At 42.5% G+C, this 27868-nt stretch overlaps 2 protein-coding genes and 1 pseudogene across 2 annotated transcripts; 2 read left to right on the forward strand and 1 right to left on the reverse strand.

Annotated features, from left to right (window-relative positions):
• LOC143280387 (protein tweety homolog 2-like) overlaps positions 1-1787 on the forward strand; it is a 7890-nt pseudogene extending 6103 nt beyond the window's left edge.
• Positions 1788-2679: 892 nt separating this feature from the next.
• Positions 2680-19437, reverse strand: LOC143280388 (receptor-type tyrosine-protein phosphatase epsilon-like). The gene is made up of 4 exons (XM_076585022.1): positions 19351-19437; positions 10793-10941; positions 6858-6993; positions 2680-2691 (listed from the first exon to the last, which is right to left on the reverse strand). The coding sequence occupies exons 1-4, from the start codon at positions 19432-19434 to the stop codon at positions 2680-2682; spliced, it is 381 nt and encodes a 126-aa protein (XP_076441137.1). The 5' UTR covers positions 19435-19437.
• LOC143280645 (uncharacterized) lies at positions 14353-17279 on the forward strand. Its single transcript, XM_076585371.1, has 4 exons — positions 14353-14781; positions 15106-15147; positions 15556-15642; positions 16393-17279. Exons 1-4 carry the CDS (start codon positions 14712-14714, stop codon positions 16863-16865), a joined length of 672 nt encoding a protein of 223 aa, XP_076441486.1. The 5' UTR covers positions 14353-14711; the 3' UTR covers positions 16866-17279.
• Positions 19438-27868: the final 8431 nt, after the last annotated feature.

Genomic DNA, 27868 nt, shown 5'->3' on the forward strand with positions numbered 1-27868 from the left:
ATAAATCATATAGTAATACATTATATTCAACAAAATCACCAACTCCACTGTGAACTTCTGCATTTCCATAAAAAGCCACCACTAGAGATCCACATCCAATCAACAGGAAGAGTCCTGTCCACAGTGTAGAACATGTTGAACAGCTCTGTTTGATCTGGGACTTGCTGCAGCAGCGTGCACAGAAAAAGATGAGGAAGGCCAGCCACAGCAGACAGCACCAGATGAGAGGGATTCCTGCCCAGAACCCTAGAGCCTCTCTGTACATTCCACTTTGTGGAGTAAAATTCGCACTTGTCTGCTTGTCTGCTGTGAATTCTGCAAACCAAACTATTGAATGCTCTCTGGGTGTGATCAACATCTTTGGCAGAATCACAGATGATGTAGAGAACAAAGGATTGCCAGCACTAACCAAAGCCATTGATGGAATCACCAACATCACTGTTCACACAAAGATCAGTGAACTCATCAAGCAGATTTTGACCAACGTCAACTCTGCTGCAGCAGTTACAAAATCGCTGAGAGGAGATGCCGAAAGAGTGAACACAGAAAAGGTCACTGATACCACTGAATATGTGGAGTATTACAGGTGGATGGGAACCATACTTGCCATCTGCGTCTACATTGTGATCTTTTTTCTGACCTTCACTGCTCTTATCAAAAAATCCAAATGGATGCTGAAATTAATTGCTGCCTTGTCTGTCCTTTTCATGCTGGTGATATGGGCAATGACTTCATTGTACTTATTCTTCGGAATCGGAGGTGGGGACCTGTGTGTTGATCCCGACAGCTTTGTTGTGTCCCAAGTCAACGGAACAGTGAAGGAAGACATACTGCTGGCCTTTATCAAATGTGATGACAGCTCAGAACCATTCCAGGGGGAAATTCTTGATGCCCAGACATCAGTGACTCAGGCCATCACGGCACTGAACGCCACTGTGAACATGTCTCTGCCCTTCAATATCTCTGACAGGATATCAGGTCCCGTAACCATGGTGCGAAACGACCTGAAGTTGTTTTTTTTGGCAACCTGTCATCTCTGTCAACACAGATTGGCAGCTGTGATACCATTCACAATGAATATGTCACTGCTGTCCAGAGTGTTTGCTACACTGTGATGGAAGGCGTGGGGTGCCTGGTGCTGTTCACAGCAGTGGTGGGCATGTCCAGTGCTCTCCTGGTCGTATGTGCTGCTCGGGCCTGGCCTCACTTGAAGCGGAGAAGAGGAAGAGGAAGGTGCCGAGGTCAGGACTACACAAGAGTTGATGACTCGGATCCATTTCTTCCCGACCCTCCTCCCCATGAAAGAAACTACGGGTCAATGAGGCACTCCACTGTGAACAATGAAAGCCATCTGAATGCTGAAGTGATAATGGTCAACAATGAAGATGGACCTATGATGAACCTAGGACCAGATAGTGATTCACCACCACCTGCCTACCAGCCAGCGCACTACATGCAGCAGTACTACAGCTTGGCCCCCACACCCAACAGCGTCACTCAGTCCACCCACACCGCTTGAGGCAGTCACCGCTGTCCTCAGTTTGCTCTGTTCTTCTTGAAGGCTTTTTCTGGGGTGAGAGAGGGAAGGGTTTGCAAGAAATCTCCATCAGAACTGTCGGATTTCCAACATACTGCATATAAGTCTCAAATCAGAGCTGTGGGATTTCCAGCATCTTTTGGTAAAGAATTTTTGCTTTGCGTGTGAATGGGAAGAAGATATATATAACTTTTACACAATATTCATATCCAAGGGGTAATGTGTCTCAGATGAATCGAAGGAACTCCCAACTTAAATTCATGGCCATTAGCTAGACAGCAGTCTTGAAATTTTGGGGGAAAAAACACCACCACCAAAACAAATGAATAGTTAAAGTGTTCTAAAACAACTGATAAAGGCTTCAGGTTTGAAGCATATGTTTGTCTCCTGTTTTTTAAATGTTTGAACCAGTCAGAGTGTGGGAGCAAACTTTTTTTCTTTGTTTTCTTCAAATAATTTATGTACCTGATAATCACCAGTTTGTTGTTTTTTTTCATTTGGGCCTAATATTGATGTTAATCATTGATCTGTTTCAAGATAGATTTTTTTTCACATATTTATTTTCTCTGTTTTTGTGTGTGTTTCCCAAATCTGCTATGCAACTTTGATCTCCTCCACTTATTTGACTGACTTCAGAACAAAGGGCCACAACGGCACTTCTTCCAGTTCTGGGCTGCCCTCTTCAGTTTGGCCCATGTTTCTGTCAAAAACCTAATTTTAGGGTGGGGGTGGGGTGGGGCAGGTGAAAATGTCTGTAGTGTAAGATAATGATTATTTGTGAGCTCAACCTTGAAGTCTAGTTTCATGTGCTTGTACTTGGTGCCATATTCCTGTCAATATTTTTTTTTTTCTTTTTTAAATTACACTCTCACTTTACTTTCCACCTGCTGGGCAGTAGAAACTAGTTTCCTCTCATTTGCTCAGAACATGTTAACTCTTTCTTGTTAAAGGACTGCATATCTGGCCCCTCTTTGCACAGTGCTTGTTTTCAAGGGACCTTCTGTGTAGTCCCAGATTTCAGGTGTTTTTGGGTTTTTTTTTGGGTTTTTTTGTATTAACCAGTTGATGGAACCACTTGTATGAAACTGTTATAGATGGTTCTAGCATTGTGATTTGAGTGCAAGCATACTGTAACTTTCAGGTCAGGTCTCTACCTGCCACAGGTACCATGTAACCCTGTGCTACCTGTCACATGTGGGCAGATGGAGCTCGACAGCCTGGGAAGGCAGTCCATCTAAGACAAGGAAAAGTCTGAAGTAAAACCCATGAAGTGCTAAGGAATGCAGGACAGTCTCGACATGCATTGACCCTGGGTCCATGGCCATGTCCCGACTTTCAGTAGCCGCGCCCCCGTGCCTCCGAGGAAGGTTTTTGAGCCAGAGGCTAGGACAAGGACAGTCTGATATAAAACCTACGACCTGAGGACCTCACTGTCACCGTCCCAGCTTGCTAGGCTATGGCAGATGAACCACGGGTGTAAAGGGTGGGGCCAGTACTGCGCACACTGCACTCCACCTAAAAATTCCATTGCGCAGGCTTGAAGGACACGTCCACGTCCGCGCCACCAACTATTCCAAGCCCTGTAGCGATGGGAAAGGGGCGAAAACGGCAGGTGGAAGATGTCACTGGAAGCCGCAGCTCCAATCCTGCATGCAGGCGGTTCAGGATATTGGTCGCCTGATTGTTGACCCGGAGGTGACAGCATCACTCGGCAGCACCCTGAACGACCAAGCAGCCTTTTCTAGGGACAGCACTGCTTGCTCCACACGGAGAGGGGCCTAGAAAAGGTGGTCCAAACAAATGCTCATCTCCATACCCCCCAGTTGGCTAGCCGTGGTCAACGGGCATCTCCAAACGCGGTCGAACAACAATAGAGAAGAAAAGGCCGGCACCTGCCTCACAATTAGGTGCAAAAGGACTAAAGGTAGCATGCTGGAACATCCGAACCATGCGTGACTCTGCAGACAGCAACCACCCAGAAAGGCGTTCCGCTCTAGTCGCACACGAACTTCAGAGACTGAACATTGACATTGCTGCCGTCAGCGAAGTCCGCTTTGCAGGGGAAGGCAGCCTCCAGGAACACGGCGCTGGGTACACCCTCTACTGGTCAGGCAAGCCAGAGACCGAGAGACGCCTTTATGGCGTAGGCTTTATGGTCAGGAGCACCATTGCCTCCAAGCTTGAAAACCTGCCAACAGGACACTCAGACCGAATTATGTCCATGCGCCTCCCACTACGGAACAAACAGCATGCCACTCTGTTCAGCGTGTACGCTCCAACCCTCCAAGCGGACCCCACAGAAAAGGTCAAGTTTTACACTGATCTGCGCAACCTCGTTCAGAACACCCCTGCTGACGACAAGGTCATCATCCTTGGCGACTTCAATGCCAGAGTTGGCCAAGATTCAGAAGCCTGGAAAGGAGTCCTTGGCAAGCATGGCGTTGGTAATTGCAACGACAATGGGCGCCTTCTTCTTGAGTTCTGTGCAGAGCAGCAGTTTACCATCACCAACACCATTTTCCAGCAGAAGGACAGCCTGAAGACAACGTGGATGCATCCTCGGTCCAAACATTGGCACCTCATTGATTACATCCTGATGCGCCAGAGAGACGTACGAGACGTCCTACACACCCGAGTGATGCCCAGCGCGGAGTGTCATACTGACCACCGCCTCGTCCGCAGCAAGCTCAGGCTCCGCTTCAAGCCCAAACCAAAGAAAGGAGGAGCTCCTAGGAAGAAATTCCAGGTCAGCAACTTTCAGTCAGCTGAAGTGAAAGCTGAATTCCAGGCGAAGCTTCAGGACAAACTTGAAGACCCCAGTTGCCCCACAGACCCCTCTCCAGAAGCACTATGGGCACAGCTGAAATCAGCCATCCTGCAGTCCTCTGAAGAAGTCCTAGGGTTCTCGTCGAAAAAGAACAAGGACTGGTTTGACGGAAACAACCAGGAGATCCAAGAATTGCTGGCGAAGAAGAGATCAGCCCACCAGGCTCACCTTGCACAACCGTCTTGTCCGGTGAAGAAAGCAACCTTCCGGCTCATATGCAGCAACCTCCAGCGCAAGCTTCGTGAGATTCAAAATGGGTGGTGGACCAACCTGGCAGAGAGGGCTCAGCTTTGTGCAGACACTGGTGACTACCGGGGCTTATACGAAGCCTTGAAGGCGGTGTACGGTCCCTCATACCAGGTCCAGAGTCCTTTGCGCAGCGCAGACGGCCAGGCGCTCTTCACAGACAAGACGTCGATCCTGAACAGGTGGTCGGAACATTTCCAGGCCCTCTTCAGCGCCAACCGCACGGTTCAAGACTCGGCAATTCTCCGCATCCCACAACAGCCAGTGAAATTACAACTGGACGAGCTACCAACCCTAGAAGAGACTGTCAAGGCCATTGAACAGCTGAAATGTGGCAAGGCAGCAGGGGTTGACCGAATTCCGCCGGAGGCGTGGAAGAATGGAGGCCCAGCACTACACTCCAAACTCCACAACCTCTTTGTCTGCTGCTGGGAGCAAGGCAAACTACCACAGGACCTCCGTGACGCAGTCATCATCACCCTGTATAAAAACAAGGGAGAAAAGTCGGACTGCTCCAACTACAGGGGGATAACTCTGCTCTCCATCGCAGGCAAGATCCTCGCCAGAGTCCTCCTAAATCGGCTGGTGCCTACTATCGCCGAAGAACATCTCCCAGAGAGTCAGTGTGGCTTTAGAGCCAACAGAGGCACCACTGACATGGTCTTCGTTCTCAGACAGCTACAAGAAAAATGTCGGGAACAGAACAAAGGACTGTATGCGACATTCGTCGATCTCACGAAAGCTTTCGACACCGTGAGCAGAAAAGGTCTGTGGGAGATCATGAAACGTCTAGGATGCCCCCCAAAATTCCTCAGCATGGTCATCCAACTACATGAGGAACAGCGTGGACAGGTCAGACACAGCAACGACCTTTCGGAGCCCTTCCCAATTGGAAATGGAGTGAAACAAGGTTGTGTCCTCGCGCCGACCCTCTTCACGATCTTCTTCAGCATGATGCTCCAACAGGCCACTGAAGATCTTGGCGACGACGACGGTATCTTCATCAGATACCGCACTGATGGCAGCCTATTCAACCTGAGGCGGCTACAGGCCCACACCAAGACACTGGAGCAACTCATCAGAGAGCTTCTGTTTGCCGACGATGCTGCCCTCGTCGCCCATACAGAAGCGGCCCTGCAGCGTATAACGTCCTGCTTTGCAGAGGCTGCGCAGCTCTTCGGCCTAGAAGTCAGTCTGAAAAAGACGGAAGTTCTCCACCAGCCTGCCCCACGGGAAGAATTCCACGCTCCTCACATCAACATCGGTGAGACAGAGCTGAAGTCGGTCCACCAGTTCAGCTACCTAGGCTGCACCATCTCGTCTGACGCCAAGATCGACAAGGAGATCGACAACAGACTTGCAAAGGCAAACAGCGCAATTGCAGGCTGTACAAGAGAGTGTGGAACAACAAACACCTGAAGAAAGACACAAAGATCAGCGTGTACAGAGCTGTTGTACTGCCCACCCTGTTGTATGGCTCCGAAACCTGGGTCACCTACCGGCACCACATACGACTGCTTGATCGCTTTCACCAGCGCTGCCTTCGCACCATCCTCAGCATCCACTGGAGTGACTACATCACAAATGTCGAGGTCCTGGAGCAGGCAAAGACTATCAGCATCGAGGCAGTGCTGCTAAAGACCCAGCTACGTTGGGCAGGGCACGTGTCCAGGATGGAGGACCACCGCCTGCCCAAGATCGCGCTGTATGGCGAACTGTCCACTGGCCACCGTGACAGAGGAGCACCCAAGAAGAGATACAAAGACTCCTTGAAGAAAGCTCTCGGTGCCTGTCACATTGACCATCGCCAGTGGTCCGCAGTAGCCGCTGATCGAGAGACCTGGCGACGCACCATCCACCAAGCTGTCTCCTCCTTCGAAAACAACTGCAGGGCCAGCCTTGAGGACAAACGCAGAAGGAGGAAGAACCACGACGCTGCAGCCGCGAACCCAGACCAGACTTTCCCTTGCAACCGCTGCGGCCGACTCTGCTTTTCCCGCATTGGCCTTGTCAGCCATGAGCGTGCCTGCATCAGACGTGGACAACACCCTTCCTAGATCTTCGTCAGCGAAGCCAGGCCATGATGAATACATTATATTACCTGTATCACACAGAATCATTACACTGTTTCTATAGCGATAACCCTGTTCCTCCTATCCCTGTACTGCAATCATTACGACACAACAGAACCACATTCCATCATCCCTGTAGTGCGGTGAAGGGAGTAGAGAGGGAGGGGACACTCACACAGGTCTGGATCATGTTGACGCGGTTGCCGCGCATGTTGTGAGCCGCCTGCAACACGTCCACCTGGCCCTCGTTGTTGGCCTGGTCCAGCAGGTAGTGAAGGCCGATGTAGGTCCCCGTCCGCCCGATCCCTGCACTGTAATCATCGTCGTCATAACACATTGTTTTACTTGTATTATATATAATAATTACAATATTTATATACCGATAACCTTGTCCCTCCTATCCCTGCACTGTATTCATCACAACAATAACACAATATATTACTTGTATTATACAGAATCATTTCATTATTCATACAGCAATAACCCTGTCTGCCCTATCCCTGCACTATAATCATTGTCATAGTAACACATTATATTACCTGTATCACACAGAATCATTACACTGTTTGCATAGTGATAACCTTGTCCCTCCTATCCCTGACTAATCATTATGATATTAACCCCTAGGCTGCCTGCATGACGAGATAACTCGTCATGGCAAGCATGTATGCTTCGCTGCCTGCATGACGAGATAACTCGTCATCGAAATATTCTGACTTTTCCCTGGTTTGCATTCACTTCCTTGGCAAAAATAGTGGTAGCTTTAGCCTGGGGAATCTCTCTAGATTCTATTCATAGCTAGAAACCCCATCTACGTCATGAAGCAGTCCTTTATTTGAACGTTTTGGTTGGGTCACTGTCCAAGTGTTTGCCTGACTTCTCTCCTCGCTCGCTCAACAAAATGTCGGACTGACGCCGTGCTCAAGACATGCGATCGTGACGAACTAAATCAACCAAGATTTCCGGCTTTCTTTAGCTGATGCTCAGAAAGAATTGAAGCGTAAATTCGAAGGAGAAGATAGTGATGAACATTTATAGGACGATCTGATAGAAAATAAAGGGAGCAATCAAGAGAGTGGCCAAGATGTGACTGTCAGTGAGTGATGCCGGCTGTACAGATGTTAGCAGTCGACAGATGACCGAATTAGCAGCAGAGCGATATTCTTGGCACGCAGCCAACATGGTCTGATGAGAACTGAATCAAGTGACCGTGTGAGAGGGGTGAGGAGGAGGGGGGTGGAGATTGAGGGGGCGTGGCCTCACATCCATCTTATCACTTGGAGAAGTCACAATGTATTGTGTATCTATCTCTTAACTCACTCCATGCCAAGAGTTTTTGCCCTTGCCAATCCCTGAAAACCCAGGGTTTGTATAGGATGGGGAAAAAATTGTAAAAAAAAACAAATAAACACCCAGACAATTGATATTTAGTATATGTATGCAAGGAATGTTGTTCCATATGTGTGCAAAAAATCAAAGTATTTACTCACCATCTTGATGTTGATCGCGGTATACATATTTTGTGTATTTTTTAGCATTTTTGCACCCATCAGAAATGTACACCAAGTGCCCTTGAACATGTTCCACATCACATTCTAACACTATTTGAGGAACTGAAGACCTAGTGCATGCAATGAAGTATGAACAGGTGGTGAAGAAAGTTGAAATTCACACATACAAAAAAAAATATTGTCTCTATATAATGAAAAAAAAAAGGAGTTCACTGTACACAAAAGCCTGATGTAGTATCACCGACAATAATCTTGTCTTGAGTGGAAGAGCTCATGGCAGGTGATGCTGAGTCCTGGGAGGGAAAAAGGAAAAATTGTCAGTCCAATCACTGGTGAAAACACTTGCAAAATCGTCCGTTTCCTCAGTGGTTTTGTCGTCTGTGTCTGTCTCATCTGTTGGCACATGTTCCTCACTTTCCTCTCCATTGTAAACACTCTCTTCAGCGGCCAAATCTATTTCTAGTTCATCGGGATCTGGTTCAAATTCACTGTCCGAAGAATCAACATTATCTCCTTCGACATCAGAGCCTTCAGTTTGGATCATTTCCAAAACATCTTCGACGCTGAGTAACATTTCACCTCTCCGACCGTGTCGAACACTTCGCCGTGACGCCATCTTGTCAAACAAATTACAAAGCTGACAGGGGGCACGCTTTGTTATCAACTGCGGTTGAGCTTATCGCGACACACACGCAGCGTGTGTGAATGAAAAGCTGACCAGAGGTGACGTAAGATATCACATCTGCTTTTGATTTTCGCATCCAACGCGTCACTCCGACAGCACGACTTTTTAAAATCCAAGTCCGCATATGCGGACATTGGCATCCAACGCTTTCTCCGACGATGTCCGCATATGCGGACAATGGCAGCGAGTGAGTTAAAAATATATATATATATATTGTGGTTGTTCTAGTATGATTTTGTGTTTGCAGATATCCATTTGTCCAGAAAATATGATGTTTTTGTGCAAATTACCTGACTAATGTTTGTAATGAACAAGTTGAAAATGTGACAAAAAACAAAACACTGATTTCAAAACAACAGCATGTCACTTAAAATATATAAAATGGGAAAACATCATGTGTTTTGTATTCTTTATTCATTTACCTTTCAGAAAATGTATACTTTTATGGGTCTTTCTCCAATAACAAAGAGCACAGAATTTTTGGAAAATTTATACCCGTTTTTTGTGAAAAAACCCTGGCAAATAGATTTCACTTAAATCTTATTTTCCTGGCAGCGAAAGGGTTAATATATTACTTGTATTATACAGAATCATTACACTATATATATTGCGATAACCCTGCCCCTCCTATCCCTGAACTGTAATCATTATGATAATAATATATTACTTGTATCATACAGATTTATTACATCATTTATATAGTGATAACCTTGTGCCTCCTATCCCTGAACTGTAATCAATATGATAATAATATATTACTTGTATCATACAGAATCATTACACTATTTATATAGCGATGTCCCTGTACTGTAATCATCATCATCATGATAACACATTATATTACATGTATTATATAGAATCATTACAATATTTGTATAGCGATAACCTTCTCCATGCTATCCCTGTTATGTATAACCAATACATTATTTATGTAACGACAACCCAGTCTGCCCCAATCCCTGCACTGTATTCATCATCATCATAACAACACATTATATTACTTGTATCATAATAGAATCATTACACTATTTATACACCAGTAACTTTGTCCTATTCCAGCACTGTAATCATCACAACAGCAACGATAACCTTGTCCTTCCCATTCCTGCAGTGTCATCATTATAATAATAATACATTATACATTACTTGTATCATACAGATTCATTACAGTTTCTATATAGCAATAACCCTGTCCCTCCTATTCCTGCACTGTCATCATCATCGTCATAACAACACATTACGTTACTTGTATTATACAGAATCATTACATTATTTATATAGCGATAACCCTGTCCCTCCTATTCCTGCATTGTCATCATAAAAAAGGGGGTCATTTTGAACTGGCCTTTACAGACTCCTTCCCAACTTCTCTTTCCATTACAACTTGATGGAAGCAAACGAAGAGAATTCAACTTTAATAGTCTATACCGATTCTGACTTGGCTAAATTTACCTCAAGTGGTCAGGTTATTTCAACGTAGCCTAGAATGATGCCTATTGCTCTGAGGGTGGGAGGTCTGGGGGGCGTAGGGGGAGGGGGGGGGGGGGGGGGTCAGTTCTGACACACTGTAAGCTCACCCCAGGGTGGTCATTCCAGGTTGGTCTACATAGGAGGCAAAATTACACTGGCTCCTAGTGCTGCAGCCTTGGGGGCTAGTTGGCCTTTGGGAACCATTCCCAAAGCGGACTGTCCTAAAACCATCTTGGCTGAGAGAGTATGCAACGTAACTTGACAGCAGTTACCTCCTCTGCTGTTCTGATGGTCTTAGTCGAACACGACTGACTATCATACATACACACATAGACCTTGGTGTTAATCTCTACCAGACAGCTGTGTCCCCGGGGGTAACAACAGACCCAGGAGGTAGTGGGATAGGAACTGGCTGGCATGGACAGCAGGGTTTGACCCCCGTACCTGCAGTGGCACAGGATGGGCGCGGTGTTGTCAGGGCTGAAGCTCTGCACTTTGCGGCGGAAGGCCAGCAGGGTGGTGGGGTAGGTTGGGGCCCCGTGGTCCGACCACGTGCAGAAGTGGAACTGCTTGACGATGCGGCTGTTCTCGTCCTGCACAGCAACAAGGACAGGGATTCAGATGTGACGTAAACACCAGGAAGCTGTGTGGCTGTGTGCAGGACCTGCAGCCTACAGCTGCCTTCATCACGGAGACTGGGGTTTCCATCTTACAATCGAACAACAAGAAGCAGATGTGACGAAACATAGTTATCAGTCTGTCTCCTTCCGCGGGCATAATTGTTAGTCTGTGAAAGGTGCAACAGCCAAGTGGTTTAAGCGTTGGACTTTCAACCTGAAGGTCCTGACTTCGAATATCAATAACGGTGTCTGGTGGGTAAAGGGTGGAGATTTTTCTGATCTCCCAGGTCAACATATGTGTAGACCTGCTAGTGCCTGAACCCCCTTCATGTACATACACATGCAGAAGATCAAATGTGCACGTTAAAGATCCTGAAAACCATGGCAGTGTTTGGTGGGTAATGGAAACAAAAACATACCCAGCATGCACACCCCTGAAATTGGGAGTATGGCTGGCAACATGGCGGGGTAAATAAACAAAATGGTCATACACATAAAATGCTACATGTCTGTCTGAGTGTGTATGTGTGTGTGTCTGAAATCTGATCGAATGACACTGGAAACGAATGATGAGTGCCCAATGGCAGCCATCAGTCAGCTCTACCCAGGTAGACAGCCTGTTGTGCAAATGACCCTGAGTTTGTAAAGCGCTTAGAGCTTGGTCTCCGACTGAAGATAGGTGTTATATAAGTATCCATATCATCATCACCTTCTACAACCCTCTTGTGTTTCCTTTTTTTTCCTCCCCCCTCCCCCCTTCCCATTGTAGTCTTTGTGCGGTATCTGTGCTTGTGGGTTGGTGTTAACTGTGTGTGTATGCATGCATGTGCATGTTCAGAGTGCATGCACATGAACATGTACATGTGTGTGTTCAAGGCATATTTTCTAGGTTTTCTTTGCATGCAAAACAAACAAAAAAATTGCCAACAGGAAAAAGGTACAACATAGTAAGAGTGGCCAACTATCAAGTCCAGAAAAATATTTAAAAAAAAGAATATTCAAGGCTCACTAAAAACAAACAAATAACAAAGCTGAATGGATCTGCAAGGCAAGGGTCTGGGTTCAAATCCTGGTCTCAACATTTCTTCCAAGTCTGACCAGAAAATCAAACTGAGCGATTAGTCATTTGGATGAGATGATAAACAAGGTCCCTTACGCAGCACACATTTGCGCACTAGAAGAACAACAACTTGGCAACATAAAGTGTTGTACTCTGGCAAAATTCTGAAAAAGAAATCCACTCACAAATACATATGTGTGCACTCAAGGCCTGACTAAGCATTTTGGATTATGCTGTTGGTCAGGCATCTGGGGTCCAATGCACCAATCGAGCCTGACCATAGGCTAGCCTTGAGGCAAGGTTTTTGACTTTGTTGGCTTTAGCCTAAGTCGCCGCCAGTTTCTTATGCATGGACTCAGACACTGGTCGAGACAACGAAGTCAAAAGCCTGCCAGCCAGTGCAATGACGTCATGCATTCTTGTGTCTGGGATTCCCGGGCATCCCTCGGAATTTTGCGCTGTGCGCATGCCCGAGCACCGTTTCCTCTTTCCTGCGTGTTTTTGTTGTTGGTGCTTCATTCGCGTCGCAGATCATCACAATGGAAACAAAAAAGAAGCGCCCTAACTTCTCCGATTGTGAGACACAAATCCTTTTGGAGGAGGTCGCTACAGAGCACGCATTGATAAATTCGCGTTTTCAGGCTGGCACCACTATTAAAAAAAAAGAGAGCAGTCTGGCAGAAAATCGCGGATCGAGTCAACAACGCTGTTGGAGGCCACAACAGGGACGCTGACGCTTGTAAAAAGCGTTGGAAGGACCTCAAAGAGGCCTACAACAAGAAGAAGGTGGCCACAGGAACCGGGGGAGGACCACCACCTCCTCGAGTACCATTTGAGGAGTTACTCGATCAGCTCATTGGGAGCTCATTTTTGAGAACTGGTGTAGACGGTGAGTTGCTTTTTTTTTTAGTGTGTGTGTGTGTACTTTCTTTACGTTTTACGTCTTTTCACTGGTAGGTGATATTAGACAAAGGGGCGGTGGATGGAAGTGAAATTAAGTTGCATATGAATACATGCATGCATTTGAGCGAGCGTTTGCGTGTGTATATATAAGTGCATGTCTTTGTGTCAGTACAACTGTGTATAAATTAAATGTGTGTGTGTGTGTGTGTGTGTGTTGTGTGTGTGTGTGTGTAGAAGAAAGAATACATGTATTAATAATTAACAAGTAGAGTAAAAATAAAAATAATAATAAAGAACTAGCAGCAAACATTACAAAAACGAACCAATGCGATTTTCATAAGCGAATGTTTGTGTGTGTGTGTGTGTGTGAGTGCACGCGCGCATGTGTGTGTGTATGGATGTGTGTTTCAGTGTGTGTGTATGTGTGTGTGACAATGTGACTGTATGTTTCTATAGTGTGTGTGTGTGTGTGTGTTTGTGCGCGTGTACATGTGTTTGTTGTTGTGTGTGTCTCTGTGCGTGCGTGAGTATGTGTGTGTGAGTATGTGTGAAGAGTAAAGAATAAATTTAAACATAAAATTAATAATTAACAAGAACAATATAAATAAAAACATATAAAAAGAATTAATAGCAAACATTACAAAAAGGAACCAATTCTACTATTCATAAGCATATGAATCGCCTTGAGAAATAGTGGAAGTGAATGGACAATGCAGTCAGAGTCTTTAACAGTAAGTCTTTTTAATTGCTTCTTAAAATATTGACAATCAAAAAGTAAATGATATGTTGTAAAACATTGAGATTTACCACAGACACCCTTGAGACTTTTATTGAATTTTGAACGAAGTGCATTTAGTTTTACTCTGTAAAAACAAGAAGTAAAATCTTGTGTGTGTGTGTGTGTGTGTGTGTGTGTGTGTGTCACTGTGTGTGTGTGAGAGAGAGAGTGTGTGTGTGTGTGTTTGTGTGTGTAACAAATAAGATTTGGCACCGATATTGGTATTATATCTCAGCATCTCACTGAAAGAATGATAGAAAAGGTTATTTATGTATTAATTAGCATCACTGCAATTTTCATGCGCAGTTCATGCTGTTCAGTTTGTATTACTGTCAAAGGATCATGTCATGTGAAAAACTTCAAAAATCTACATTATACTTGAAAGATGAACAGTATGAAGTAAATTTTAAAGAGGCTTCAACTTGAAGGCATGTCAGCAGTTTGTGAAGGTTTGTGTAGATTGCTTTGGCCACTTTATTTTCCTTGGTCAGACACATTTGCCCTGCAGACTTACTTTTACTTTTGCAAAGTAAACTTTTCATTTTTGCCATTTATGGGATAAGGCCTTACATTGAGCATTCAGTCACAGACGCTAATCAAACTAAAATTGCAACTGCTGTTATAACTTATATGTGGATCTGTATGCTTGATCATGGTTTTCACACTCAACCATACAATACCCAGTTGGTCATGGCCATTCTATGATTAAGAGGGTTAATTTCAATTTATCCATTCATAGTGGTAAAATGTATCAACTTTTATGAAGTGACACACAAACTTGAAACAAGGTCAAAGGAAAATGTGCCGAAATCTTTCATTAGATTACACTGAATATTATATACATTACATTGTTTTGCTGAGTCAATTACATTTCCACTAATTCAAGTCATGAGTAGGCTGAAACTGAAAGCTCACTATAGGGCCTTATCTCATTGTTTGGAATAGTATTATTAAAAAAAAAAATGTTTTTTTCAATTTGAAAAAAAAAAGATTTATTCAAAAATGGTTCTCTTCTTTGAAGGTGCTGATGAACTTGACACATACTCACAGGACCAAGTTGATAACACCGCTGGTAAGATACAGTTTAAAAATTATACTGGAATATCCTAGCCAATAATTGAATAAGCAACGACAGAAAGATAGAGCCTAACGACTGAACTCAGCTTCATGTCATTATCAAATTAAGTGGCCTAAAAAGTTGGGTTTTTTTAAAAGCTAGCTTTTTTTGGTTTTTTTCTTTTTTTTTCAACATGAAATGCGAGGCAATAGACAGCACTTCTTTAAGAATGTGTGCACGGGAGAGAGAGAGAGAGAGAGAGAGAGAGAGAGAGAGAGAGTACATTGTACTTAGTTTGAGCCTCATGTTGTATTACAGAATTTATTTTTTGTTTTACAGATGTATCTGTCATAGCTGTGTCATCAACTCCATTACCACCAGGCAAGTTATTTACAACACTTGACTAACACTCATGCCTGGGACATTCAGCTGATCAGCATGGTCAGCAGGGTGATCCATGCCCAATAGGGTGAAGTTAAAAAACACATACAAACATTATAATAATTTATACACCATTGCTAAAGCTTTTATACAAAACTGTGATGTTATGAAACAGTAATTTTCTACTTTTGCTGAGTAATTACCTTCATAAACTAATAAACCATGGTATATAGACAAGACAATTTTTGTGATTTTTCCATGAAATTACCTTTGAAGTATACATTTTTGGAAAGTAATTTGCATTTATATCTTTGTTCTTTGTGTTGTAATGTAGTGTAAACACATCAGGCATGATCTATTCTGTTGGTGCAAGCCATGTGTAAATATACTCTATTTTTTCTTTTACAGTGACAAAACAGCCATGCAGATCAGCTACGGTTACCTCTGCACAAGAAAGTTATGAAACAACTGTCCACAACATAAGTGTACCACTAGGTAAATATACCTCTTTTTTTACCTGACAGTAAAATTGTCTTCAGCATTGACCCTCTTGTGCATGAATGCCCTGTTGGTCATGATGTTTGCATGGCCAGCTGGGCATATGCATGAGACGTTTAATTCATTCTTGCAGTAATGTACAAATGGAACTGCTGACACTCAAGAAACTGCACAACTGAAGCTTCTACCTCCAATTAACATTTTTCTGGCATTCATTAATACACCTTGGCTTAAGCTACACTGAAAATTGCAGTAAATCCTTTTATGCATGGAGATCCTACTGGAGCCCCCAGAATTTTGACAGGAATGCAAGACGGAGAGACCACTGCAGCTTGCTACTAGTGCTAGTACCATTTCTTTGTCCAGCTGCATTTTGTTGCTTCTGAAGTCTTACAATATATCACTTGCAATGATTTTCTAACTTGTAAAAAAATTAAATTTTCAATGGAAAAGTGAACAAAGTTTGTTTTTTTTGTTTTGTTTTTTTAATAAGGTACCCCATTTTTGTTTTATTTTGATGTTTTCACCTGTGGTTGAACTATTTGTGCTACATACATAAGAGGGTTAACACGTGTTGAAATGCTATACTTCGCTTATGTCAGCCTGAGCAAAAACGGCAGTGAAGGGTTGAAATTTTAAATACTTATAATTACTATACAGTATACTTCACTTGATGTCATAAGTTAACCCTGTCATTGTCATGTCATCCTGGTTGATAAAGTATTGCATTCATGTTATATGTTTCAGAGCCTGGACCCAGTGTTGTCATGTTGCCAGACCTGGACACCGAGGATGATGGTGGACAAAGCTGTGCAGTCAGTCCAATACCATTCATGTGCACACCAGTCGCCACATGCTCTTCGCAATCTAATACCCCTAATAGTAGGAAGGTCCAAGAGTCTTCATTCCCAACACCGCAGCCTTCTACATCACGGGCCCCTTCTTCATCTTCCTCCACATACACCAGCCTTCCACAGGATCCTCCAAGAACCAGTAAGAAGCGGAAGCACCCATCCCAGCAGCCAGATCCATCTGAGGAATCTGAAACAGAGTTAAATAAACAGTTTTTGAAAACTCAGATACAAAAGAATAAAGAACAGACAACACTAGTTATACTGCAGCAGAAGAAAACAAAACTAGAAATCAGGAAATTAGAACTCCAGATAGCTCAGCTCGAGTCTCTTCAGCCCTCAGTTGCAGATGATTCTTTGAATGGTTAATGAGTATTAAATATAGTTTTATGTTCGTTGATGAGGAAAATAGGTAGGCTGGCTAGGTGTTTGATGGTTCGGGCTAGTTGTACAGGGGCTGTTTGTAGTTGTGTTAGATGGGTGGATATTGCATTTTGTATGTGATGTAGAAATGATAGGTTTTTTCTGGGTTTTTTTTCTTGCAGAGTGATAACAAAAAAATGTTCTTAGCTTAATCATGACACCCCAAGAATCTACTGTTAGAGGTTTCAGTTCAAGCACTTTATAATTTGTTCATACTGAGTGACTGAACTCAACAATTAACATGTTTTTCATTACGGGTTTAACATCTCATCAATGCATCGTGTTTTGTTTTGTTTTCAAATATGGTCCTCAGGCTTTGTACTATTTCATGACAATGAAGAACCTGTTGATTTGCATAAAGCTGGCTTTGGGCATATGTGTGTCACTGTGTGTGTGTGTGTGTGTGTGTGTGTGTGTGTGTGAGAGAGAGAAACACTGAATGTGAGTGTTCATGGACTTGTGTGTACAATGTGTGCATGTGTCTGTAGATGGCTGTGTGTGAAAATGGAGAGGTGCTCATTTCTCGAGACATACATTGGGAGTGGTTAGTTATAATATATCAATTCCAAAATTTTACTTACATTGACTAAAAATTCTCATCAATAATCCTCCTGCGGGTTTCCTTCCCAGCTGTCAGCCTGGCTCTCTCAGTCAGAACAGGCTGTGAAACATAATGAAGAAGAACATCTAAAAATATGTACACTGTAAATTGTAAGTCACTAAGTGTCTAGTAAACCATATACGGAAGGGCGGTGTAATTGAAGCCCTTGAGGCTTAACCCTCTTGGGCGAACAAGTCGTTCCATGCATGAGGGTTAATGCTGTTCCATTTTATTTATAATGAAGAAAAAGATTGAAAGAAATAGAACAGGGTCTCTGTTAAACCTCATGCATAGAACACCCTGTTGTCCATGCTACAGCATAGCCAGCAAGTTGTTCTAAACATTAGAGGGTGTACAAGGTTATACAGAACTAAAAGGGGTTAAAGTTTAACACTATAAACACCCAGAACCCACTTGTGCATGAAATGCCCTGTTGGTCAATACACAAGTGCAAACCACTGTACATGCAAACATTTTGGCCAACAAGGCAATTCTTGAACAACTTGCTACAAGATTAGAAAGGTTAACTTTTGACATATTGTACGATTTGAACGCATACTTGGCCATATTATTACTATGGCCAACAAGGCACTTGGTGCTAAAGATTATGTAGGTTTATGACACTATGTTTTGAACACCTTGTTGGCTATAGTAATAGTTTAGTCAAAAGTGTTTCTTAACCCTCTTCTGCGTGCCGGAGTATCCTGTAGGCCATAGCCAATAGGGCATTCCATGCACAACAGAGTTTAAAAAAAGAATAAGGAATACAAATCCCCCCCCCCCCCCCCCCCCCCCCCCACACACACACACATTGATGTGCACACACACACACTACACATTGATCGTCTCTCTCACACACACACACACACACACACACACACACACAGACGCACACACACATTGATGTGCAAATACACACACACACACACTACACATTGATCGTCTCACACAAACACACACAGGCACACACACACACACACACACATTGATGTGCACACACACACACACTACACATTGATGGTCTCACACAAACACACACACACACATTGATGTGCACACACACACACACACTACACACTGATCGTCTCACACAAACACAAACACATTACACATTGATCGTCTCACACAAACACACACACACACACAAACACACACACATTGATGTGCACACACACACACACTACACACTGATCGTCTCACACAAACACACACACACACACACACACACACACACACAGTAACGGGACTATGCTTGATACGTGAAGTTGCTTACCTGAACGTTGATCGAGTGGAAGTTTTTTCTGTTTACGAACTCAAATTCGCGTTCTCTTTGGTGTCAGGGATCCTTGACGTGGCACGTCGTAGCGAAAGTCCTCTTCAACTTGATCCACAAGAGCGAAAATGGCTGCCCGCTCAAAACGAAACTTCTTCCGTATTTTAGTAGTGGAAAAAGAGTCCAACGGGTTATTCCTGTCGCGAAAAATGCGGCCTGGGCGAATTCTCTGACGACGACGTCGCTGAAAGTAGTATATTGCGGCCATTTTGAAAAGCAGTAGGCTTAAGCCTTCTCGCGTAGGCTAGCGAAATCGGCAGCCTAAATCGGAGCTGTTTAGGCTACCTTTTAGTCAAAAGCCTAACCCAAGTCTGGGTTCGTGCATTGTGATTTTGCCGACCGTAGGCTGGCCTTGCGACCAAGGCTAGCCTTGAGTCCGTAGGCTGGATTGGTGCATTAGACCCCTGCTTAGCAAATGTGGTGTCGTGAAGCGTGTATGGATTTGTCTGAATGCAGTGATGCCACCTTCAGAAGCTAAAACTGAAAGTGACACTTACTTTGGAGATCTCGAAGGTCCTGATGATGAAGTCGGTGTACTTTGCAGTGTCCACAATCCGCACGCTAACATCGCCGTATTTCATCGTGCCCTCCCCCTCTGGCTTTTGTGTCTGAAACTGATGAAGGGGGGGTGAAGTCATGGCTGACAGCTCTTCTGGCGTCCCAACTGAATAGGTTATATAGGACAAGTTTCTGTAGAGATACGACTGATGGGTCAAAATAATGGCAGGCCGGCAGAATAGAGAGCCCCGACATCAGAATCGGGCAATTTCAAACATTTCCAAGTCGCTACAACTGGTCTCCAGGTCAGGTCAACTGAAGCATGCGAGTGATCTTAAACCTAAAGCATTAGTCTCTAGAGGTCTTGGACAACCCTACTTTAGTTACAGGGATATATTAAACAATAGCCGAATACGAAACATGATCTATCTTTGTGGTAAACGAAGACATTTGGCTTCAGTGGTTCTATTTTTTGCTCTCTCGTTTCTCTCTATCTGTCTCTCTCTCTTTCATTACCTAGATATATATTGAATCAATTAGATCAAAGAATTTACAACGTGACTAACAGGTTTGTTTGCCGGCAAGGAAAGTTTGCACGATATTAGATAGACAGTGTATATTTCGGTTAGTACAGGATACTGATTTTCATCCTTTTTTGGGCTTCACTTGTGTAAACAAAGTGTGAGTCTATGTTTTTAACCCGGTGTTCGGTTGTCTGTGTGTGTGTGTGTCGTGGTCTGTGTGGACGTGGGAACTTTAAACATTGACATTTTCTTCTGCAAAAACTACTTTGTTCAAGTTGACACCAAATTTGGGCCCTTATAAATAGGAATAATTCAGTTCTTTCAGTCATCTTGTTTGAAAACAATATTGCGCTTCTGGTATGGGGCACAAAAAAAAATAAAGAATGAAGCCTAATTATATGCAAACTGCATTTTACTGTTTATATTTTTTGTATTCTCTAAATTGGCACTTTGATCTGATATTCTGACCCAAACCGCTAGAGTAGTCATTATTATCATTTTTTGTTCAAACTGGAACTTCTTGTGTATAGCATGGAAGTTTTATTTTATTTTGCAAACGTTTTGGTGCACGATTAGTAAACAAGGGAATTACTCTGTATTGTAGTGGTGTAATTTGCTTTAAACTGATCTTTCTCATCTTAAAACATTACATTTTGATAAAGAGATGGCAAGGCCTTTTAGAGACTCACTTGTGATGCACTTAAAAAAAAAAATCCAGCTTTTTAAGTATTAAAAATGTATTGTTTAAGATGAGAAGATCAGTTTAAAGCAAACTAAGTTCCCAGCAGAGTAATTTCCCTTGTTGCTGTCTCTACACTAAAAACCGTTTTTGCAATAAATTAAAACTTCCATGCTTTGCAACGGAAGTTCCGTTTGAACAAAATATGATATATGACAGATCTTTTGTTGGGTCGATATCAGTTCAAAGTGCCAAGTTTAGATGAATACAAAAAAATATTAAATTTAACTGTTATAATGCATTATACACAGTACTTAATTAGCTTGGATTTTTTTTAAGTGTATCAAGTGAATTTCGTAAGGCCTTGCCTTTGTGGTTTTTTTTCTTTCTTTGAGATGTAATCATGTCCCCCACATAGCGCTTATCCGCAGCTCTGAAATGTGTGTTATCAAGGGTTTACATATATGGATAGTAAGGCACAGGAGCCATGGTTGAAAAAAACCCCAACCAAGATACAAACTGAATTGACATGATACCCACTGTGTCCATTGGAAATCCTGGTTGAAACGCGCGCACACACACTCTCTTGTGATTTCTCTCAGCTCTCACCACACACATACCACACTTTCCAATCGTCTCACTCTCTTATTGATGTCTTGTCTCAGTCCATGCCGGAAGGGTGTCGTAGGATAATACTTGAAATCTTTCAGGCACTGACAGGTTCGCAGTGCATGTTTGTCCCGTGAAGTGTATCTTAAAAAAAATAAAAAAAATCCCATCCAACTGAGGATTCTAAAAAAATCTTCCACGAACACTGGCGGCAGTTTTTGACGGTGCAGACCGACAACACGGGCACGCTTGATCACTGGAATGTTTTTGTAATTGTTGTCTTCATGTCCTTTTTCCTGTCGTTTGTGTGTTGTTGTGAGTGCCAGTGCACTGTGGCGCGCGACTCTGTGTGTGTGTGTGTGGGTGTGTGTGACCCCCCATACCCCTATCTCTCTCTCGACACTGATCCCTCACGCAACACACATACACTAAAACTGACATGTCAAACAAAATCTGCAATCCAAAGTATATCAATAAACTGTCTCGCTACCTACGCTGAACGGGGTTCGAAGTAACGCACGTCCACTTTGTCAACTTTTCAAACTGACAGTTCTTACTACACATCTGAAGCCACTTGTCTGGAGCGATTTCACCGAACCACTGAATCTGGTTCAATAACATGTTGCTGGTCCGTCAATGCATGTTTATGACCGGCTGGTTGTGTGTGTGTGTGTGTGTGTGTGTGTGTGTCCGTACTTGAGTCAGTGTGCGCGGCGGGTGGCAGTGTGACTGAAGTGTGTGCCTTACGAGGTGTCACGGTGTGTGTGTGTGTGCTTCGGTTTGTGTGTGTGTGTGTGTGGTCTGTGTGTGTGTGTCACGGTGCCGGCGCGCGCAATTATTAACAAATAGAACAAAAAAATATAAAAAAAAAAAGAGAGCAGAGAGAGAAAAGGTTTTGATAATCAGTACGAGTTACGTTATTGTGTAATCGGTACGCTCCGTGCGGGTTCGTTCGATCTTTAGTTTAACGTCTTTTTCATGTAAGTGACATTAGACGAGGGAAGGAAAAAAATCGAGTGGGAGGCGGGGGAGGGGGGGGGGATTTACTGTATACGCATGCGTGTAAGTGAAAGGGTGTGTGTGTGTGAAAAATTATTGATTTAAGTTTTGTTCAAAAATAAACAAAAAATATAAACAATATAACATACTTCTATGAAAAACTAACAACTATAACAGCGAACCAACTGGCTATTTAACAAGGAGTGAAAAAGGCATACATAGCAAGGACTGCTGTAGATCGTCAAACACTGAGCTGATTTCAGTTCAGGGATTTGAGACATAACAGTATCGCATGTTTGGTATATGATCGCGCTGTTATGTGAGCACAACCTGATGCAAGAAACATTACTGACATATTTGGTTCATATCATATTTTGTCTAAATCAATTTCATTTTCCCATCTGCAGATTAGAGAAATGATTGGCTCTTATGTAAATCATTATGGTAATGTTTTCCCTTGAAACATACATGGTCTGTATGTATGTGAAGTAACTTTGCGGGGTCCCGTGCTTTCAATGCCGAATAAAAGTTCTCCTGATTGGTTGTTATGTTATGTGTGAAGCGATCCACCCATGCTAAAAAGTGATCTTCTTAATGATGTATTTTTGTTGACTTTTCTAGTTAGAGATTTATACTGCTTGTCATGCCTTGTGCATTTTAATGTATTCATTCTCTGACCCGGTTGGTTCCCCAGTCTACCACTCGTCGGGTGTGTTTTACAACTTATAGCTGTCACGTCCTTTCAACCAGAAGGGTGATTTAACGATGTTCTAAAGTGGGTACTTGGCCACACCGAATATCGAAGTCCGTGGAATCGTGATAAAGACGTACTATATATAGATTTTTTAAGTCCGTGGTCGAGAATCGGAAAACAGCTGCCGCGCCAATGCGACAGGGTTTGTAGGAAAACGGGGCGCGTACTTTACTCACCACGAGATACTCCTCCTTCCTGGAGGACGTTCTGGTCATCCAATCATTTGCGTTTTGCACATTGCTCGCAAGATTTGCAACAGGTTGTGTTGCTGTTGAACGTAGAAACCCGCTGTCCTTGGCAGCAAAGTTTTTATTGGAACCGGATGGCGTCATACTTCAAGGAAAAATGTCGCACATAATGAAGTCCGGTTTTTACGGACAAACGAGAGCAAAAAACTTCTGCGAGTACACCCGTCGTTCACTGGATCAGCGAGAATGCGACATGAAGAATTCAACAAACGCCGACAGATCGACGCACATGTCGCAGTCGTTGCGTCTCAAGCGGCTCGGAAAAATCCATCGACCGCAGCTACACCAGGTTTTTTTGTTATGGAAATCACTGAAAAGTAGCGGTCTAGTGACAGGCGTAGTTGCAAATGCTGTTCATCATCCTGACTGGTTAATGGGACCAAACTGCAGTTCATTGAATTATCTGTCCATGTGTTTATTGTTTATGGCAGATCATTACCGATCTTGTGTTGCATGCAAACACAAGCTATCATTCTAACTTATGCAGTCATAAGTCACCTGTGGTAGTTCTGTCTTTAATTCCAGTGAGTCTATATACCAGCACTACTTTTTTACCAACTGCAGTAAGTACGGAGTCAAAACCATGAACAGTTTGCAGGGATTGGCAAGTCTGTAAAATTGTACCATTATCTTGTCACAGTTCACTGTCAAATTTTTTAAAAGATTTTTTTTGAAGCCGATCTGGTGTGGGCATTTATGGATCAGTCCAATTGCTTTGACACCTTGAAACTGAAAACACTGTATAAAATGTGTATATTATATAGTTGACCTCACACTCGCTGACTTAGTACTAATAATAGTAGCCTTTCACAGGGTAAGTTTGTAGGCTAAATCTGTAATTAGTTCTTAAATAATTGTGTGTTGTGTGAATTGTGTTACTTCTTATACTTAACGAGAGTTAACCTCACACTCGTACTCTAATAATAGTGTGTCTCATCTGGGTAAGTTTATGTAATCGTAAATCTTTGATTAAAAATGTTTTTGAATATAATTGTGTGTGTGGGTTGGGGGGGGGGGGGTGGTAATGCAATGTAATGTGGGGGGGGGCAGATGCGTGTGTGTACATGAGTTGCTGTTGGCATGCGTTTGTGTGTACATACATGTGTTAATGGTGGGAGTGTTCATGCAGTGTGTGCATTGTCACATTGTATCAATGTACATGAGACTTTGAGTGTGAGTTTGTGTGTGAACACTGAACTGTATGGACATTTTGGTGGTAGTTGCACCCTTGATTTTGTTTATAGTTTTACACATGCATTAAAAGAAATGGAAGCCAGCAAAGGGGTTTCTTTGTTTTGCGTTTGTTTCACTTTGCCGTAATTTTTGAAAAAGTGCAGCTTGACAGTGACCAGATTTTAAGTTTTTACTTTTTGGGGTTTGTTTTTTTTTTGTTTGTTTTTTTAAAAATATATTTTTAGTGTTCAGAGTAAAGTAGAAGCATCGAGAAACCTCCTCAGATCCTAGCATTTGTTTATGATTTTTTTTCTTTTTTTTTTTTTCGGGTAAGGTCTGTACAACATGGTTGATAAAATGATACATTGATGGTTAATTCTGTTGCACATTAATCAAATTACAGCTCAGTGCACATCATATGAGTAAAATATGACAAAAAGGAACCAGTTTAACTAAAAAACGAAAACACTAATGTCATTTCTATGTTAAAACCATCCTAATATGCAGACGTGTCCAGTCACCTCAACCTACTTTACTGGCAAAGTGAAATGCATATTATTCATGTAATTAATATAATTGCACCCACGCACTGTAAATGCATGTGCGCAAATGCGCGGTACACAGCAACACACACAACACTACACACACTAATTAAATATTATGATATAAATTTCATATGCTTGCAAGAAAAAATGAAATCGATTTAAAAAATAGAAAAAAGAATTAAGGAATGAAAAAACCTCAAACAGAAATACTGTAGTGTTGTACTTAATCCTTAGATACAAAATTCCAATGTCAGTGTGAATAAAACATAAATCTGATGGGGGAAAAGGTTATTAGTGTGTTTCGATGTTTGGGGGTTGTGGAAAGGGGTCAGTTGTTATGCTGGATAAGATTCTGTTTTTAGAGTTGTGTAAAGGCAAGGGTAGTTTTTTATGGCAAATTATAACTTTAGGGAGAGAATTCCATACTTTATAGGAGGCATTGTACGAAAGTACTCTTTTTTTAATTTTTTTTATTATATTTAACTTTTAGTTCTAATTGTGGCACAGTCAGAAAATAATGGTGGAAGAGCACAGTTGTAGGGAAAGTGTATAGACGACAGCATGGATGTAAAGCAGGGGAAACTAGAAGAAAGAATGAGTTTTGCTAATTTACATTTTATCCAGTTTGGACTAGGAGCCTGTGAAGTGCTTGGGGGAGTGGTTGAGCATGATGTCTTATGCTTGAAGGATTGAGCTTTGATGGGAATTTTGTATCTTTGAAGCTTATAAAGATGTACTGGGGGTTAGCTCAGAAAGGAGCGCATTGCAATTTTCAGTTTTGCAAAACAAAGGCCACAGGCAAGGGTTTTTGCTGCTTCAGTGGTTGGTCTACGAAAGAGCTAAGAAGCAGAAAGGTACTTGGTGTGAGTTCATCTCTTCTGCTTTCACTTTCAAGTTGTTGTCATGGGGATGGACTGTGGAGGTTGTTTACACGTGTGGATAGCCCTAAAACTAGTAGACTTGTTTTAACTTGACAGAAAGTTTTTTTGGTGGTAATCCTGTGACAGACTGAGATATCTTGTGAACATAGCAGAGTGGAATGGCTGGGACAGCTTCTTAAGCGACAAGGTGTTAAGGAAGAGGGCCAGAAATATGTCATTATTTGATTAAAAGGAAAGCCTTATTGAAAAACCTTGAGGATCCCAGAATAATGTTTTTTTTATTGGCAGTGTAGTGACATCTACTACGATTGGTCATGTGGTTTGCAGGAAATGATAATTCCAGGTTTGCTGAACGACTTGCAAGAGCTTGCGATCTGAGGAAGTGGCCAGATGGTTTGTCTTAGACTCATAGCTGGTACCCTTCACCGAGATGGATTCAGCAGTCTTATTTTCCTTTGACAAGTGGCGTTTTGGGTGTCAGCCTGCTTCACAGGTTCCCAAGCACTCCGCTGATTCTGAACCCATGTGACTCACTTGCTCATTAACTGTATTAGCTTATGTAGTGTCAGACAGAGTGAAGTACTCAGTTGCTGGTATGGTTGAAATTGTATACATAACCAATTATTAAAACAATTTTGAAAAATCCTGGTGATCTTCTGGTTACAGCTTCACTGGTTTTCTCATTTTACTGTCCATATTTAGTGTTATTAGGTTTTCATTTAAAAGTGGTGGGAAGATGTGTATAAGGGTACAGCATTATCAAAATTTTTACCTCTGTTTAAAGAAGTGTAACAAAATTATTTCTGACTTTACCAGAATCAGAGGAATGACATAAAAATAACAATGTTGTCCCTGTTGGTCAAGAAATGGAAAGTCCATTTTAATATCATCTCGGAGTGTGTGTTTTTGTGGCTGACTTGTCTAATTGCAGTTGTAGTTACAGAGACCCATGGCGGCTGCCCTTTCTCGCCTGGAGAGGGAGGGGGACTGAAGAAGTGGAAAGAAGAGCTGTGAACTGAAGCGAAAAACTGGAAGCTATGGAGAAGGGACAATGTCCAAGCCAGGGTTTTTAAAGTGGGTTGCACATCGACCATAAAGTCTTGCATATCTACCGACCAAGCCCCCAAAGTGCCAAGCAGACTGCTAAGCCTAAGGAATGTAAGCACTGCTTGTGATGATAGAACCTTCCAGGTCCCAAAATACAAAAGGAACATGCTAGTGGTCTAGCCTTTTCATCATTGCTGTTCTAAATTGTGGAACTCTGCTCACCCACGTCCGTCACAGCCCCTCACTGCCTTCCTTTAAATTAACCTCAAGACATTCCTCTTCAGCAGGGCATTGCCTCTTAGACCCTCTTTCAATCATGGAAGTTGTTATTGATTGTGTAGGTATATTTGTAACGATGTAGTGTGTGTGCGTCAAATGTATGTATGTGTGGATGGATGGATGCATGTCTATAGATATATTTATATGTATGTTTGTATTGTACATACGAGTTTGTATACGCATATGTGTTGTTGGTTTATTGTGCTGATTGTGAGTTGAGTGTGTTTCATATGCGAGTGTTTGTGGATGGTAAAGCGCTTTGTTGCAATGAGAAAGGTTTTGATTAAATGTCCAGTTACATTAATTATTATTAATATTATTTATTATGGCTGTGTGTCATTTTTTTTTGAAATCTGCTTTTTGCACTTACAAGGGACAAATAAGACTATATAGCATCTTCCAGTACTAAGACATACATGAGATACAAAGAAAGCGGAGGACAAAGCCACGACTGAACAAAATTCAGGTGATGCTTCACGTTTAAAAGACAAAGATAGCTATAGTGCTTATGGGAAAAAGCATTTTCAAAGGTTTTTTTATGCTTGATGATACCGGGGCAAAAAAAAAATTAAGCAAATGACGCCCCGGTTATTTCAGGTCATGTTATTCATTGAGTTGTACAAATAGGTTATATATTTAGATGTCTGACCACACGTTGTATGTTAGCTACATTTATTAACTTGAATTTTCTGACTTTTGAAGACAAATTTATTTACTTGGACACTGGTATTTGTTGTTGACGCTTTGTGTGTGCTGTGTGCTGTGTTGTTCATGTTAGT

The sequence above is a fragment of the Babylonia areolata genome, chromosome 3, assembly GCF_041734735.1.
Source record: "Babylonia areolata isolate BAREFJ2019XMU chromosome 3, ASM4173473v1, whole genome shotgun sequence".
NCBI classification, from domain to species: domain Eukaryota; kingdom Metazoa; phylum Mollusca; class Gastropoda; order Neogastropoda; family Buccinidae; genus Babylonia; species Babylonia areolata.